Source organism: Seriola dumerili, unplaced genomic scaffold (genome assembly GCF_002260705.1).
Source record: "Seriola dumerili isolate Sdu_G_001 unplaced genomic scaffold, Sdu_1.0 BDQW01000092.1, whole genome shotgun sequence".
In the NCBI taxonomy this organism is placed as follows: Eukaryota; Metazoa; Chordata; class Actinopteri; order Carangiformes; family Carangidae; genus Seriola; species Seriola dumerili.
The window spans coordinates 1,915,119-1,930,059 of NW_019174347.1; the positions used below are offsets into that span (position 1 = coordinate 1,915,119).

General features: G+C 41.6%; 1 protein-coding gene across 1 annotated transcript in view; it reads left to right on the forward strand.

Moving 5' to 3' along the window:
- Positions 1 to 14,941, forward strand: part of bbs9 (Bardet-Biedl syndrome 9) — a 166,897-nt gene that overhangs the window by 40,406 nt on the left and 111,550 nt on the right. Inside the window, exons 14-15 of the mRNA XM_022746160.1 lie at positions 945 to 1,049; positions 7,891 to 7,905. Of these exons, the coding sequence (XP_022601881.1) occupies positions 945 to 1,049; positions 7,891 to 7,905 (120 nt within the window). The remainder of the gene's footprint in view (positions 1 to 944; positions 1,050 to 7,890; positions 7,906 to 14,941) is intronic.

Below are 14,941 nucleotides of genomic sequence, written 5' to 3' on the forward strand. Positions count from 1 at the left end.
ATCATTGCTGTGTGTGAGTATTTGTGTGGCTGTGTGTGTACATTAAGGGGTCTGCTTAGTATTGGGTTTTCTGTATCCTGTCCTGTCCACACTTTAAAAATGCTGACTCTTCAAGTGTGTGTGTGTGTGTTTCGTCAGCTGCCCCGTTTCCTTATCCATCGTTCAACGTCTTTCTTTTAAGAGAGTCGGGGTAGAACCGGAACTTCTTTTCTAGAAGTAAGAAAAACCTCACTAACGTTTATAATAACACAGATTATTTAACAAGGAACTCTGTCGATTCAGTGTTGCACTTCCACAAGAGACAGATTCAACATTTAATCGAAGCAGTACAGCTCGACTTTTAGTCTCAAGTATGGGTTGAGCTTTGAAAAGACAAAAAGAAGGAAGGAATAAACAGCAATCTTATAAAAACGCACCTTCATAACGGGACCTTTCTTTACAATATTAAATCTGAAACACAAGCCAAAGAAACTTGATTCCATTTTTTTTAATAATTAAATTTCATTGAAGAAATGAGGCCAAAATTTTGTTTGTTTTTTTAATTCAAGTTAGATACAAAAGAAACTGATAAAGAAATATAAACCGGAGCAAACGTCAGATTTTGGTACTCCAGACACATTTTGGTCGGTGCATCTCTGGCGGCCTCCAGGTCGAGGCTCCAATCATGAACTCAGCATTTTTGGTTCATACAGGCACATTTGTTGGATGACATTCACCTCTCTGTCATCTCTCTCTCCCCGCTGACTATCCAATAAAAGCATGAAATGCCCCAAAAAATATAGTAATTATTGAGGGAAAAGTAAGTGATGAAAAAGACCCCTAATGAGAGATTGCATTGAGTTTCAGGAGGTAGTGGAGCAGCAGCTGGACAGGAAGTGATCTGAGGACTCTGTACTTCAGTCTTAGTGTGTTAACATGTATTTGTTCTCTCTCTCTCCCTCCAGGTGTTGGTTCCTCCACCGTTGTGGAATTTTCGGCTTTCCTCAACGGCCACTACCCCCCCGCTGATCTGACCGGAGACATCACTGTGTCCTACAGCTCGCCAACAGGTACAGAAATCCTACGTGACACATTTAAAGCTGGTCCCCCCACCCCCCCCAGAAACTCTGGTAGTAATGAGTTTCTGTCTAACGCAGAATGAGTCAGTGAAACTTTGCTCTGAACTGATTATTAACTCGAAACAGAAAGAGCAGAATTACACACAGTTACATGTAAACCTGAAAAAAAGCATTGACACACTAAATATAAACCGCAGATTGAATTGAAATAGGCGCTATGTCTCTCTCAGTTTACAAATGGTTACTGTGACCATATAAGCGTTGTTACCTACGCCTGACACCATAGAGCCTCTCAGCCAATCAATATGCACCGTGTACGTGTAGGTGCGGTCACCAGGAACTCTTCTTTCACGTTCTTGATGAGCGTTTTCAACCTACACGGATTTATCTTTGCTTCTCTCCATGCTGCATCCACTTAACTTTAAATTCAATCACATTTAAACTTCACTTAATGTTCAGTCTGAATCCATCTTAACAGCTCTGATGGTGCAAACTCTCCCCCCATGACTCATAACAATTTTATTTTTGTTTTCCAAAAGAGTGATGACATTAAATGTAACTCTTTCTGGAGAAGCATCATGCAAACAGTGGAAACTATAACAGCCGTGATATTTTACATCTCAGACAACACAAAAGCTGAGAAAGAGCAGTTCAGTTAGTTCAGCTCTTTCCGGTTTTGTCTGTAACGCACGTTTAATTTGTTGTCACAGTGACAGCGTTAAAGGTAAAACTAGTCCGTCTGTAACAGCATTAGCATTAGAGCAAGTCACATTATGAACATCTCATCCATTATATGCAGTGTAACAGAACTGAACACCAGCTGCTAACAGAGCGCTGACTTGACGTAAGGACATCTGGGCTCTTTCCAAACTAACCCAGTTCATCCCCCTGCTCCCTCCAGGCATCTGTTTCCCAGCCCTGCAATATTTCTGGAAGATATTACTTTCCCTTTGCAAACCAACAAAACCACTCTTTATTTCAAATGTCACAGACCTCCTTTTTTTTTTTTGTTTTTTTTTTAAAATACTGATTTCAGCATTCGTTTAAAACGTAGCTCATGAAAAAAAAAAATCCATGTTTTCATGCTATTGTTTCCCTTGGATTACATTTGCCTTGGCAGGCCTCAGTTGGTGGAACAGTTTCCCCTCCCCAGAAGCACATTTAATGTGAAATGTCTGGAAATATTGGGAAGTGTTTCTTTTTTGTTAAGCTTTATTGTGATGCTATAAATAGCTGAAAATAAGGAGTCTGGAGTATTTCAATGAGCCTTGGAAGCCAAGCAGCTGGGGGAGAGTATGTGGGGGTGCGATATCATGTTTTGGAAAGGACCCGTTAGATTGGAGGTAGAATTAGAAGAGGTTTATTATAAGTTGGAGGAAGAGGAGGTGCGACGGGATGGAAAAAACAGAACAGAGGTGAGGCACATGAGGAGTTAGACAAGGAGGAGCAGGTAAGGAGGTGAGTTATGCTCGGTGGAGAGGAAAAACAAGAGAAAAATGTACATAAGCTTGGGTGGAGAGAAAGGAAGGGAGGTATTTTAGACTGAAAAGAAAAGGGGCAGGAAGTAGAGGTATGCCAGCGTGGATACGAGAGTGGAGGGAAACAGGGAAAACGCGTTTTATAAGGTGTCAACCTGAAGAAGTAAAGGGACGACATATAAAGCAATCTGGGACCTGGCTGCAGGGGTTTGCTCCGTGAGTGAGGTCCAGCTCTGACTTCCTGTTCATCCCGAAGGTGCTGGATGGTGTTAAATTGGGTCAGGGCTCTGTGCGGGACGGTCAAGCCCGAAACTAGGACATTTCTTTATGGAAATGTGATATTGTTATGTTGAAACAGGAAAGGACCTTCTCAAAATATAAATGAGCGTCTCACATTAAAGTGAGAATTAAGGCCCAAACCTCGAAAATCACTCTCAGACCAAAGAGTACACAAGATAAGTGTCCACATGCTTTTGGCCAGATCATTTCCATTACATCTGGCAATGTACAGGAAAGTGTGCAGCTGCAGTGTAATCTAGGAAGGTAGTTGGAAGTAAACAAGCTGGTGTTATTGCAGCGACACTTCACTCGTAAACCTCTGCAATAAAACTGCAGCATATGCAACTGATTTTTTGGGTTTTTTTCGCCATTTTTCAACAGCTTTTGCAAAGACATATCTCCAGGAGTTCCTTAGGAACCAGTTGAAACAGACATTCTCTAATATAACTGATTTAACTATAATATAAATCTAATAAAAAGTAGATGTCTGAACAATCTTTTAGTCAGATTCAGCACAGCTTTAACAGCTACCTGAATTATACTGCTAGCAGTAGTAGTGGCAAATTTCAACTTTTCAGATATTTATTAAACTTTTTATTTAAACTTATTACTGTGCAAGAAATAATTCATCACAGGTTTGTTAACTGATATTGATATACTTGTAATTTAAGCCTCCCCAGCTGCCACCAAACATCTATGTAACATCAGAAAGACGTTGAACTCTAATGTTGGACAGACGTTACATTTTAGTTGGAAATGAAAATCAACATTAACATTATTTTACTCTATAACCACTTTTAAACTAGTGTTTAAGACTTTGTAACAATGCTACCTTTGTCAGTCTGTACCAAAAACAATCAAACCATTCGCATTTTCACCGTCAGCAAAGCTGTTTTCGCTTCAGCCTGTTCGCTTCAGTCACTAGAGAGCGACACATAAATCAGCACCTGAAGCTCAAACGCAGCCAGATGGAAGTGAAAACTCCTGTTGGGCTCATCGAACCTGCAGCGATCCAACCATGACGTGGAGTCCTGTCCACTCTAAACTGCAAAGTGGTCATAATAAGAGCATGAGCATACGTCAGTGTGTGTGTGTGGTTGTAACTCTGCGGTTGTGTGTTCCTGCAGTGCTAATCTCCATTAATGCCTCGTCTCCCCTCATCCTCTAAATGCTCTCCCGGTATGGGAGGAATGCATCACTTTGCCTCTGTCTCTTTTCTTTCTCTCTCCACTCCCACCCAGGGGTGATGATTACGCCTTAACACCACCCGCCCCACACAACACCATCCCTCCCCGTGGCTGCTGTGCCCATCTTTAAGCCCCACAAAGGCTTTGACATTTAAGAAGACTGTTGACTCCTTAAGCCCTTCAAAGGAGGCTCAGTGGTCGCTGCAGTCGTTACAATCTAGAAAGAATTTCATTAGTGCCTTCTGTGATTTTCCTAACGCCCTGACAATGGGCTTTACACAAACACACTTCAGAGGGATCAAGTGGTCAAGTTGGCATTTACAGTACATTGTTACCTCATACACAATGGGCATTTTCATCCGACCAGTCAAAGATAAGTTACGACTGTGCGGATAATTTCCATAAAACACGGCCAGCCATGATTCATTGGTTGCTAAGCCAGTTCGTGTGGAAACCCAGGGAGCTAGTTGGCAGTCTTTATTGTTTTCTCCTGTTTTATTGAGCTTGCCAGAGTGACCGGCATCTCCATATGCCGATGTCTCCAGGAGGCCGCCGTGTTTTCGTTGGGTCCTTCCTTGTTTAACTGCCAGGTCTGAAATCTATTTGAGAGGAGCTTTTGTCGGCTAGCCGAAGTGGTTGGTGTCGCTAGCTATCGCTGCCAAGCAGATCATGTTCTCAGCTCTGTTTGTTAGTTTTCACTGTACAAGAAAAACTTAGGAACAGATTTGGTGGAAAGTTAGGCCACTGGCCAAGGAACAAGTGATTCATTATTTAAAGAAGGATTTTTAAACAAGACTTTTTAAATTGTTTTTTTTTTTTTTTTTGCTATTTTCTCATGAGCTGCTTCACTTACTGCACTTTAAAAAGTTCTGGCACAAACCTCTTATCTGTTTCTACTGTTGATGCAGATCTTTATGCAAATGCACATAAAAATTTGTCATGACATAGTAAATTTGAGGGGTTTCGCGGCCTTGGCAGACGTCTGTGCTCTCGGAGCGATTTCTAGTTTTCAGCTGTGTTTCATTGAAAGATTTAGTTTTATATTTCGTATTTATCCAGTGTTTTTAATCGCTTGTCAAGTCCATTGACTGGTTAAGAGTAGATCCCTGTTGTTGATGAGCCAACATCTTGGACTTCAGTGTAGGTCGTCTCCATCTTTGTCTCAGTATGGAGCGTTAGAGAGCCGTAACCTGCTGATGTTGATGTTGCTTCAGTTCAGGAAAGTCATGGAGGGAAATTTTTCCTTCTTAAAATCTAAAAGCAAAGCAGTCCGATCACCTAGGTGTTGTGTTAATTAAACAAAAGAACACCGTCTCGACTTTCTCAGTTATTATTGATAAAATAAAGGCTTGCCAGTCATGAAACACTAGACTGACTCTTTGCTAATGGATCCAGAATTTCACTCATTTCAGCCAGTCTAATTTCTCAGCCGTTACAGGAGATTTTAAAACAGGAAAGACTGATTGAACACTGGCTGGCAGCCGGCCAACAGCGGCTACCGTGTGTGTCTGAGTGAGTGCTGTGAGTGTCTTCTTGCTCCATTTGACATGTCCTTTACGTTTAACTGGAGCTTTCACTCAACATTGACGCTTTTAGCTCTTTCTCGCTTTTCTTTTTCTTTTTTCCTCCCTTCCTTTTTGTGTTGGTCTAGCCATTTGATTTTTTTTTTTTCTCTCTCCTCCAATTCTGCTTTTTCTTTCTTGTCTCTGGCTCTGCACAGTGGTTAGAGGAGATCCAGACAAACTATTAACAGAAGGTAGCATTGTAGGATTAGATAATGCTGCTAAATATGAACATATTTTGAGTCTTTGTTGGTGTGTTACCTTGGTTTGAGAACTGCTTGAACACTGATGCATATGAAAGGTTATTATTTGTATCTGAGAGCAAATTACACATATAGAAACCTGTTTTAATTGGTGTAGGCACAGGTAGGCCTCAAAAATGCATTAGTTTAGGGTGCTGTTGTGATTCTGCATTTTGATTGATCTAATTTAAGGGGAACAGTGTATTGTTGGTACGATTTGTATATGTTGATTAAATAAACGTGATGTTCTTGACATTAAATGGTAACTAAAAGTATCAGGATATTTAATTAAAAGGCAGAATTATGACAGGAGAGAGAGTGAGCGTGATGGAGTTACTACAAGAAAGAGCGACAGCAGTCAGGAAGCATGACTTTCATCAGGTTTAATAACTCGCGAACCGTCTGACTCAGCACCTCAGTGCCTTGTTCATTGGCCTGCAACCTGCCATCTGCTTCTCATTCACCTTCGCAGGAAATCCTCTTCGACCAATCAAATCAGAGCTTAATCTGCCAGACTTCTATGGCTGCGGCCTAGAGGTTAGGGAAGCAGGAGGCCGACGGTTTAAATCTCACAGCAGCTGGGGAAAGCTGGTGGTGAGGAGCAGGGATAAGAGATGGGTTTTTTTGTTTTTTTCATAGATCAGAGTTATTTTTCTATCCTCTGTAAACATTTGGCAGATCTCTAACAGTCCTCTGACTAGGAGACAAAAGCAGATTTTAATTGTTCCTCGTCAAAGTGTTGTAAAACTGAATAAACACACACACAAAAAAACAACATAAAAATCAAGTGTTACCAGTTGCTGTTGAAAGCAATCGCCGCCTCACTGCTACAAGCATGTGGAAATCAAAGCTCATTAGCTTGACGCTTGCATATAATGGGATTTTTCCATAGGCAGGCTAACAAAAATGAGCAATTATACATCTTCACATTAATATAGAACACTTAAAACATACACTTTAAATCTTATGTGGTAATACTCTGATATATAGTGAGTTAAGGTCTTGTAGCATGTGGTAATTAGCTTTATGCTGCTAACCCCTTGCTATGCAGTTTTGACAGCATCATGGTGGAGGCATGTAAAGGGAATCAACACACAGCATAGTTGCTATACCAGCAGCAGTTTACTAATGACTTCCTCTGGTTGACAACGGCCAGGAGATGATGCAGGTCTGAACCTCGGTGAACTCAGCTCCTCTCCCACTGTGGAACTTGGCTCGTCTCAGTGGCTGCAGCCGGCCCGGTCCTCTGGTCCATCACCAAACTATGCACTAGCTGCTCACAGTATGACGCTGGTTCAGTTCATTAAGGTTCAAATATAAACACAGACAGAAGCAAAAAAGCAAAAAATACCTCACCATTTATTGTCCATCGTGGTTTCAACATAGGAGTTCCTCAGTATCGGTTTCCTTCTGTTCTTTCTGTTGACCTTTGCCCTCTGACATATCCCGATAAGACCCGCCTTCTTCACGTTCAGAAGCCAACCGGTAGGACACATGACAAACCTGTGACTGTGACACCAACATTAGCCTCCTCCTGCTACAGCAAGCACCAAGGTCAATGTAGAAATCCACCATACAGAGCAGGTTTCATTTTAACTTTAAAAAAGTATTCTCATTCTCTAAAGTACCTTCTCTTCTTTTAAACCGGTGAAACTTCTTGATACTGATCTTTTTATTAGGATACGTGTCTTTTCCTCCATACTCTGTCGGATCGGTTGTCACGCTAACCTCTTGACGAGCAGATATTTAATTTTGGATTTGGACAATTTATCATATTCAGGATTATTTTGGCTCTGTCGGCAGGACGCGTTCTCCTCCAGCGGAACTTTCCAAGTGTGTGGGAAGGCGAACCAAGCGCTCCCAGAGTGTGTTTTTGACTCTGTGTGTTTGTGTGCCTGTCCATATGAAGGGAAATGGAGGTTTTCCCAGGGAATCCCCTCCTGTTTGAACAGCAGAGCCCAACTCCTCCAGCGCTGCTTTGTTGCTGGTGTGCACTAAATGAAACTAGACAGGAGGAGTGATACGTCTTTCTTCTGCTGTCTCTGTTTTCTAACCTTTAACTTTTCTCTTCTTCCTCTCTGCAGAGCTAAATCCCAAAGGTAAGTGTTTGGTGAGTAGTGCTGGATAGAGTAGAGCAAGTAGAAACAGACACACACACATACACACACTTGATTAAATAGACACATATGAAGACGCACCCCCTCCACACATATACATGTACTGTATTTGCTGTATTTTGGGACATACACTCCGATATTTTCTCTTACACAGACACAGAAATGTTCACATAATCAAAAATATATTATATGCATTCCAACACACACACACACACACACACACACACACACACACACACACACACACACACACATTACTACTGTATATACAGGAAGAGCCCGCTGCCTTCTGTTTATGTTCCTGTAACATGATACTTGGCAAGAGGCTGCACACATACACACTTCCTCACTGTATGGAATAAGTAAATATCCATTTATCCTTTTATACTCTGTGCAGTTTACACAGAAATATCATCTGTCTCACACACACACACACACACACACACACACACACATGTATACACATATACACACACACACATATATACACACACACACACACACACACACTGACACAAACACAGACACACTCATACTCATACACACTACGTGTCTTCCAGCTGTAGTGTTTCTAGTCGTCAGCCAGTGTTTGTTTTAGTCCATCTGAGTTTGTGTGCTCTGATAGAGAGTAGGATGTCCTGTAATCTATAGTGGGCTTAGAGGCCCTGGAGTAGTGCACACACACACACACACAGACACACACACACACACAGACACACACACACACACACTCACACAGTGTACTTTCTCTCTCTGTCTCCACTGCAAATCATCTTCATATGCAGCGATTGTGCATCAGCCAAATATGTTTTCAGGAAATGTAAACTGACAAAATTAAAGCTTTTTCTTCAGCACATCAGACAGAAAGATAAAAAGTGCTGCGGCGCCTTCAGGACCAGTGTCAATCGATAGGAATAAGAGCAAGAGAGCCGTGTAGAAAGTTGTTGGTTTTAATCTTTTATCACTGCCAGCAGCAACGTGTTTCACTCAGCACTTCAGCAAACTTAATTACAGCGGTACCCGCACATGTAAAATCTATGTTGGCGAAAAACTCGATACGTGGCATTGTTAGCTCGTCGCTGGCGCTGCCAACACACGAAATACCCAAAAAAACCTGAATTCTTCTACAAAGCTTTTCAGGAGTTTGGTGACCACTCCCATTTCAACATCACTGGTTTATGTAATGTCCCTGATGTAAAGGGCAGCAGAGTTAAACATGAAAGTAACTGGCGTCAGTATTACATGTGTATGTGAGTGTTTATTAAACATTAAGCCCTCGGTTATTAAGACTGTTGATTCATATAATTGTATTGCAGATAGACGTGTAATAGTTTCGTTAATTTCTCTGAAAAGGCCTGATTGCCTGTGTTTGACAGCTGTTGGCTCGTTGTCTCAAACTACTGAATTTTGTGCAGACGGTCGTTAGCGCAGTCGTACTGTTACTGATTTATATCGTATTGATTCTGTTGAGGTTTGGTTGAGTTCATGAAAAGATCTGAGGTCATTTTTTACAGAAGAGAAATGTCGTATTATTAATATAAGATGGGGGCGTGGACTGTGCTCGTCTTACATCAGAGGGTAAAGTGTCCGTCAGTCACCCCAGAATCCCACACCTGGACTTTCTGGCTCTGAACAGGCAAATCGCCGAAGAGACGCAGAGAAGCTGCATGATTTGTTGAAGACTGGGGGGTGTGCTGCGACTGTACGTGTATCACAGAGGAAATAATAAAAAGACACACACACATCTGATACACACATATCGGGTCTTACACATGCATACGCGACAACACACACATACACACACACACACACACACACGGCTGACATCACTGCAGCTGTGGTAAGAACCCGATCCAGTACAGTGGTCCTCTACTCAAATAAACTCTGTGGTCTCCCTCTCTTTCCCCCTATGTCTCTGACACACACACACATACACACAGACACACACAAACGCAGATTCCACATAATTGGAATCAGAGTCCTTTGAGACAGCAGTTCAGTGGAGCTACAGCAGCTTTAACAAGTAGCAGCAGTGGCGCTCGCTTGTGATTTTAAGCGTGTTTAACAGTATCAGCAGCGTTGCAAGGACGCATGCTCTGGGTGGAGTCAGGGGTCAGACGTTACAGTAATGTGATGCATACGTGGGGTTCAGGTATATCTACACTCGTCCCAAGCAGCGGATTACAGAAGAGCAAAGACCCGGACAAGCTGTGAATGAATTTTAGAATCTGTAAGACAAACACAGTAACCTCAGTTTACTGTAACTGAGAAACAGTGTTTAGTCACTTACTCACTCTTTGGCTTCGGTCTCGCTGCCGCCCGCGGTTCCAGATTTCTGAATTGAATCATCTCCTCAAACACCAACAATCTGCTGTTTTTCTTTCCACTGTATCTCGTCGACCCCTCGTGTCATCAAAAAAAAACGCCCGAAACTGTGACATCTGACGTCGGTGAATGACGCAACATTTATTTATCGCCACGGCAACTGACACAAATTCTGACCCAGCGCTTAAACTCGGCTCCCTGAGTAAGCGACTGTGAGAGAAACAGAAAATAACGTTTGAGTCAGTTGGAAATTGTTGCAGCCCGTTGCCGTGTCGCGCTGATCAGAAAACACGGAGCGAGTCACGGATGATGAAAATAAAGTCACTCAGTTTAAGCAGTTTAGTGGGAAAAGGCTTTGGTTGTGTTCAGACTGACATTAGCTCTGTAGCTCTGCAGCAATAACAGGCAACATTCATCTGTTTCCCTCGTGATCATCAAGACCAAGCATAAAACAGTTGTCGCTGCTTCGATTTATAGAACTGTCTAGTAATATTGTGTAATCCACTGTGTTGTGTCTTTGAGTCCGATAATCCTTTGAATTTATGAATGTAGTGCTCAAACTGGAACTTCCTGGATTGTGTTTCATTACGCCTTTGTGCCAGCAACAGCCCGGTTCGCTCGTCCGTCCCATTCTTGTGAACGTGATATCTCAGTAAAGCGGGAACTTCTCGAAATTTAATAATAATAATAATAATAATAATGATACATTTTATTTATAGGTGCCTTTAAAGGCCCTCAAGGACACTTTATAACGAACAGTAAAAGAAAAAAAACTAGTACTAGGCATAAAATACAGAATAAATTAGAATGAATATAGTTGTATGAAATAAATATGATAAGGTGCTGGTGCCAAAATTTGGCGCAAACATTCACTTTGACTCAAGAATGAACTGATTTAGAATTTGGTGGGTTCAAAGGTCAAAGGTCAAGTTTTTTGGCCATAACTCACAAATTCATTTGCCGTTCATTGCCATTAATTTTCAGTTCGACACATTTTAAAACAAATATTTAAAACAAGATAAAATGATGAAGTGATGACAGTTTTATATCCACATGATCATAGGTTCAACTTTACAGCGACATCATGATGTTCTGCAAAACATTTCTGGTCATTATTCAACGCTGTAACTCAGAAACAGAAGGACAGATTGTGGTCATATTTCCTGCAACATGGCTGGTTGGTGGAGTGATACGACCACGAGGCGATAATTCTAGTTTTCTTACCGGTACCTGTAGCAGGTAACGTTTTCACACCAATGTAGAACCCTGTATTTCATCAGTACTGCTTTCAGTCTGAAGGCTTGTTGTATCACAAACATGTAGGGCATTCACTAAAGCTTCAGTGCAGTAGGAGACCTTGTTGTAAGTACTACCACTATTCAATTAGTGCAAGGAGATCACAACAATGTAAAAATATACTTCTAATGTCACAAAAGAACAAAAGTTCATGTTTAGGCTGTACAAGTAGAAGTACATTAGAAACACATTGTCAGTTCCCACAAATCTACTATAACACTTTGAGTTTGAAATCAAAACTTTCTCAAACGTGTGTTTATTCACCTTCTCTGTCACTTGGCTCCTTCAAGAAATAGAAATTTAAAGCCGTCGGTCCAAGTTTCAAATTAAAAGTTGTTTCCCCCGATAAAACAGTCATTGATCCCCTGGGGTCGACAATTAGTAACAAAATACAGCAAAGAAAAATAGTATGTGAATAAAGTTAAAATCAAAGGGCGATAAAGATTTTGGGCAGATGTGGGTTGCGGGTTCACGTCAGGTTTTGGGTCAACAGTGGAAACAGGTAGACTCCTGAGAACAAGGTTTGATTTTCAACAGTTACGTGCCCTTCCTGTAAAGTTTGTGTCGTGTAATTATATATCGAACATAATACAGCTGTCTGGAGCTACTTAACGGTCTTTCAAATGTCCTGAAAATACTGCTTTTTTTTTTTTTTGAAAGTTTCCTTTGTGAAATTGAAGAAACACACACACACACACACACACACACTCTGACACACTCTGACACACTCTCGGCATGCAGGTAAAGCTCTGTATTGTGGGTGTGACCTGGTGATGAAAGCCTGGGAATGTGCAGAGGTGGAGTGGAACAAGATGAGATTTACTGCCACACACACACACACACACACACACACACACACACACACACACACTCACTCACATATGCGCAGTGGTGACTAGTAAATGGCGATGCTGAAATTGAGACGGAAAAAATGTTTCCCCTGGTCTTTTCCAGCCTTTCATGACCTCCACTCCCTTCCTCCTCTTCTTCCATTTCACCCTCTCTGTCCATCTGTCTCTTTCTCTCTCTCTCTGCTATCTTGTCATCTTTCTTTTCAACTCATTTATCTCCACCTCTCTCTGTTGTCTTTTCCCTCCTTGTCTCTTTGACTTTTTATTACTCTGCTTACTATATATTTCCTCCTCCTCCTCTTCCTCTCTCTTTCCCCACCCATCATTAATACCAGAGGACAGAGTTTCAAATGTCAAGCTCCTCACAGCAGCTTGTCTGAACACACAGGTAACCCTAAGTGTGAACATAAAACTTCACCGTGCTAACTTTATGTTGCATGAGAAGACTTTGCACTTTGGTTTAACTGGTTCAGTTTCAGGGCCTTCATTAGTCACAGTCCCTGCATATTATATTAGTGAACTAAATATGATCTCATCGCCTCAAAGGGAGAGTGATAGTTAGGAGGTTTAGGTTCAGTCAAGCTCACTCCGCTGGTTTGGATTCATCAGTGAACAAATATAAAAATAAAACATTTCAGTAAGTGTCTGCGGCGCGGTATTAACTTGTAACCCGCTTCCTGAAATAGACTGAAATGGGTCAACCTGTAGATAGTTTTCTTTAGCAACGCTGTCACTTTAGTGTTGCTGTGAATATTTAGATTTGTTGCCAGGTAATGAGCAGAGGGACGCTTCAGTCGCGCTGATGTTTTTTTTTTATCTGTGCTGTCACAGCAAGTCTCCCAAGCACCATATCCGTGTCCGCCTGCAGTATTTGTTCATTCATTATATATCACATAGACTTCACCTTAGCGTTGACCGCTTTCCAAAGCATACCTCAGAGTTCTTGGGTTTGTTTTTTTGTTTTTTTTTTTTCCTTCCTTTCACTCTTCCAGAGGTTTCATTCATTTCAGTTTGTTATGAAATTAATCTTGGAGAGACTTGAAACCTGTTTGAGTCAGGCAATCCATCACAGTGTACATCACGTCTGCTCTGATTATTGTCAAAGGAACTTACAAACACGGTGGTGCGGCTTGAAAAATGCTTTTCGGAAAGGTTAGGTGTATGTGGGCCGCAGTAAAACAGGCTAAGAAAGTAAATGAGAAAAACAAAATCACCCGATAGTTGCTTAAAAACTCTTAACATGATCGTGTATTTGGGCAGAGATCTGGATCTGATCTTTCTGCTCTTATTTTCCCAACGGGGAGAATTGTTAGGATTCAGAATGAGGTTTGGTTTCTAATACTGAATCAATAAATTATAATGAGTAAACCCGCTGCATATTCACTCTGACAACATGTGTATCTAACCTTCTTTGTTGTGTTTGCTGGATATGATCTGTTGTTTAGCTACTCAAGTCACCCGGGACGAAGGGTCAATGAGAAATGAAGCGACTCCAGTTCGTCTTCCTCTCTGAAACTTCTTTTTCTCTTCTTTGCCTTTCTACTGTTTTCCTTGGATTCCCCCCCCCCCTCTTCCTCCGTCTCACTTCATGTACTCAACCCAAACCGAATCGTCCACATAATCACATAATAATTTCATGTCTGCAACGAAAAAGGTGCACAGTAGTTGCAGGTAATTATTGGTATCTATAATAACCTGGAACATTCCATAATTAAACCGTCCCCTCCCTCCCACCCCGGCTGTCGTTTCTCATATTATTCCTCTTTTGGTCTCTCTCTCTCTCTCTCTCTCTGTCTCACACGCTGGTTTATTTCCACTAATTTTTTCTGCTCAACTCAGGTTTTTCTCCCTCTCCTGTCGTTAGCTCACCTCCTCTCCCCAGGTTCCCTCGCTCCATCTCTTCTTAACAACTGTTTTCCTCCATCCCTGCTTTCCCTCGCTCTGTTATTCTAGCTAAGTGTAGATTTCTGCCAAGCTCAGCACTGCTTAGGCTCAGAACATAGTTATAGTTGGCCTTAACTCCCCTCCTCCCCTCTTATTTTTTTTTCTTCTCAAAATTTCACTCCGCTTTTCACAAAACTTCCCTTTCGGATCTTTCGACAAACACCCCTCCGCTGTCGGTGTTGATGTTGAGTCTCTCGGTCTCGTAGCGCTCAGATACTCACGTAATCTGAATATCTGCAGTGTTGACTGTGTTAACAAATGTTAGCCTGACTGCTGTTTGGAGAGAAAGCCTAAAAGGCGATGTTCTGACCTCGTTTTATTCGCCGTAGGGGAGTTTGGTGGAGATGGCCGCCACTTAATGGGGGAAGTGGGTTGTGACTTTAAGGCTGTATTTCAGGAAAAGATCAACAGGCGGAGGGAGATTGGAGAGTAGCATGAAGTAATGCAGAATAAATCGATCTTTACAGCTTCTCTGTTATCCAGAATAAACAAAAGTGATGAAGAAATCTATGTATTTTCAGTGTGTGTTTAGTTTTGCGTTGGCAGGTCAGTGGCATTGCCACAAAATGGAAAAATGGAAAGGACTAAATTGTGGAGAACGG